Source organism: Macaca nemestrina, chromosome 8, assembly GCF_043159975.1.
Source record: "Macaca nemestrina isolate mMacNem1 chromosome 8, mMacNem.hap1, whole genome shotgun sequence".
Taxonomy (NCBI): Eukaryota; Metazoa; Chordata; class Mammalia; order Primates; family Cercopithecidae; genus Macaca; species Macaca nemestrina.
The window spans coordinates 145,876,925-145,879,901 of record NC_092132.1 but is presented as its reverse complement, the minus strand read 5'-3'; the positions used below and the strand labels follow the sequence as shown (position 1 = coordinate 145,879,901).

Sequence of the window (2,977 nt, the reverse complement as noted above, 5' to 3'; positions counted from 1 at the left end):
GGATGACTGTGGGGTCCAGGGAGGTGCGGAGACAGTCTCAAGCCTTGCAGCTCAAGGACAGCTCCCAAGTCATGGCAGCCACTTCAGAGGGGTTGTGGGGGCCTGGGAGGTGGTGCCCTGGCCTATGGTCCCTGCTCATGAGGGGAAGGAAGGCTCATCCTCATCCTGTGATCTTAACTCCCTCCTCAGCCCCACCCCACAGGAGCTCCAGCAGGTCAGCCTGGCCCTCCCATTCTTGAGTCCCAGTGGCCCCCACTGGCATGAGTCCCCACTGACCCTGTTGTCCCACGTTCCTGTTTACCCCCGCCAATCACGCCCCCTAGCACCAGGTTCTTGGTCAGGCAGTTTCCTCCTTCCAGTACCCTGGCGTGACCAGGTCCTGGAGGAGGTCAGGACCCACAATTTCTGCAGCCCCCACTGTCTGGGACAACAGAGTTCCACCTCTAGGTTCCTCCGCCTCCAGCATCCTGGAGCAGCTGCGGGACACCTGTCTCCCTGGGCTCCTCAGTGAGGCCCCAGGCCTGTCCCCGCCTGCCCTTGCAGACCTCCTCCCTAAAGTGCTGTGCTCCCACCCAGTGCTTGCCCACGGCCAGTGGGGGCTGTGAGGGCCAAGAACTGGCTGAGAGGAACCTGGTGGCATGGAGTCTGTCTGTTTCCTCATCTGCAGAAACAGCTTTGTGGTAGCAATGGTGGTGCTCCCACCCCAGGCTGCTGGAGAATCCACAGACCATAGGTGATCACGCTCTGTAAACTGGTGGCTCTCACCCAGCACCCCTGCAGCGACTGCCCCCTCTCCAGGGGTTCTTCCATCAAGGCCCCACTCTCATCCTCTGCTGCCCAGGCCTGCAGCTTCCCCCAACCTACACCCCCATCCTGAAGCTTCCCCCCGCTACATCCCCATCCTGCAGCTTCCCCCCGCTACACCCCCATCCTGCAGCTTCCCCCGCTACACCCCCATCCTGCCGCTTATGAGCTGTGCGTGTGAGCACTTTGTGCCTTGGTTTCCACCTCTGTACTCGGCGTGGCTATAGTCCTACCTTGGGGTGTTCTCACAGTCAGAGGAGTCAACACTGACAAGCTGGGTGCCAAGGGTTCAAGGGGAAGGAAGGGGGTGCACAGGTGGAGCCAGGGGTCTTTCGAATGGGGGACCCAGAACGGTAGGTTCAAGTCTCTGCACCTTTCGTCTACACCCACAGCATGTACAACAGGCAGCGAGAACCTGGATGAAAAAGGTGGGCTTCGGTTAATGATATTTTATCACTATTGGTTCATGAATGTTAACAAACGCACCACCATTGCGCGATGTCAGTAATAGGGGAAATGGGCGAGATATGGAGACTGTCTACTTACTTCCTACTTTTTTTTTTTTCTGTAAACCTAACTGCTAAAAAAAAAAAAAAAAAAAAAAAAAAAAAAAAAATTCTGTCTCGTAAAAACAAAAACAAAAACATGCTAAGAGGCCCCGTGCAGTGGGAGCCACCAGCGTTCCTCGCTTTTATGCCCCATCGTCACCCTACCCTTGTTTATGCACCTGGCCTGAGGACTCGGAGCCGGAGCCTCGGGAGCTGGGCTCTTGTCCTAGCCGTCCCCAAAGCGCCGGCTCCCAGCATCAGCCCCTGGCTTTGCCAGGCGCAGGGCCCCCGGCGCGGGCCCGAGCCAGGGATTTATGAGGCCACAGCGCCCCCTGCTGGCCCCGCTCGACCGCCCGGAGCCTGGGCCACGCGGGACTCCCCGACTGTGCCTCGCTTGCGCCCGGTGCTCGTCCTGCACGCGATGTTCAGCTTGTCACAGGTAACGACACGGAAAAGCTCGAACGTTCGTGACTTTATTGCGGAAAAGCCCCGCAGTGCCGGAGCCGGGGGACCCAGTCTGGCTTCTGCAGCGGGGCAGGGCGGGGTCCCAGCAGGGCGCAGCGGAGGGCACGCGACCAGAGGCGGCGACTCCTCGGTCAGGGCCCAGCACGGGGGGCTTACGTGATGTCAGTGGCTTACTAGTCCTGAACACCTTACTGGGGCTTAGTACTCCGGGTGACCGTGCGAGGTCACTATTACAGCCCTCTTTACAAATGAGGCGGCACAGAGAGGCCGCGTAACTCGCGGAGGGCACACAGTCGGTGAAGGAGTCCGTCCGGGGACCCTCTGCGAAGCTGCCTCTGCCCGCTGGCTTCCGGGTCTGAGAAATGGGCACAGCCGACCCCCTCGCCTTCGCGGCCAGTCTGGGCTGGCACGGGAGTCGGGGTCGTCCGCGCAGAGGTGGGCATGGGGCACAGGCGGGCGCGGCTGGCTAGGGCTGCAGCTCGTACTGCCGCTCGGTGGCCGTGTAGAAGTCCTCCAGCACCGACTGCAGGAACTCGAAGGTGGGCCGCTCCTCGGGCCGGCTGCGCCAGCACTCGGCGATGACGCCGCGGTACAGCTCCGGCGGGCAGGTTTCGGGGCGCGGCATGCGGTAGCCGCGCTCCAGGTTGCGGATGACCTCGGGGTTGCTCATCCCTGCGGCAGAGGGGACCGCGAGCGCGGGTGAGGGGCGGGGGTCCTTGGTGGTGGGGCGACCTGAGCGGCCCGCGGGGCACAGTGGGCCCAGGCAGGGGACAGCAGTACCTACAGGCCCAGACCGCCTCTCCAGCTTCGTAGGTTGCCCGGCCGCCCAGCCTCTAAACAACCCTTTATTTACTTTTTATTGCCTGGGGAACGCCTAGAAATGAGGCTGTCGATTTTCTCCTGAGTGCGGGGGCAGGTCCTCTGCAGATGGGACCCTCCCCCTCTTGATTACCTGTGACCACCAGGGGCACAGCCAAGCCTATCACGCATGGGCAGCTGCCAGGTGCACGCAGCAGCAGGTGACCCGGAGCCTGCCCAGCTGCAGGGGCCACGCGGCCGGAGCCCTTCGATTGGGGCTGGGGGCTGGCGTCCACGACTCTGCTCACACAGAATGGGGCTTTGGGGATCCGCTATGGGTGCAATGCCACGGTGGGCACAAC

The 2,977-nt window shown here is 61.8% G+C and overlaps 1 protein-coding gene across 3 annotated transcripts in view; it reads right to left on the bottom strand.

The window, feature by feature from the left end:
* Positions 1–1,809: 1,809 nt before the first annotated feature.
* LOC105491181 (BLK proto-oncogene, Src family tyrosine kinase) overlaps positions 1,810–2,977 on the bottom strand; it is a 75,103-nt gene continuing 73,935 nt past the window's right edge. For 2 of the 3 annotated variants that reach the window (XM_011757347.2, XM_071068653.1), the window contains exon 12: positions 2,496–2,977. This exon is cut by the window's right edge and continues 436 nt beyond it. In XM_011757347.2, the coding sequence (XP_011755649.2) occupies positions 2,920–2,977 (58 nt within the window). In that variant the 3' untranslated portion in view covers positions 2,496–2,919. The other variant, XM_011757348.3, reaches the window with a different exon arrangement.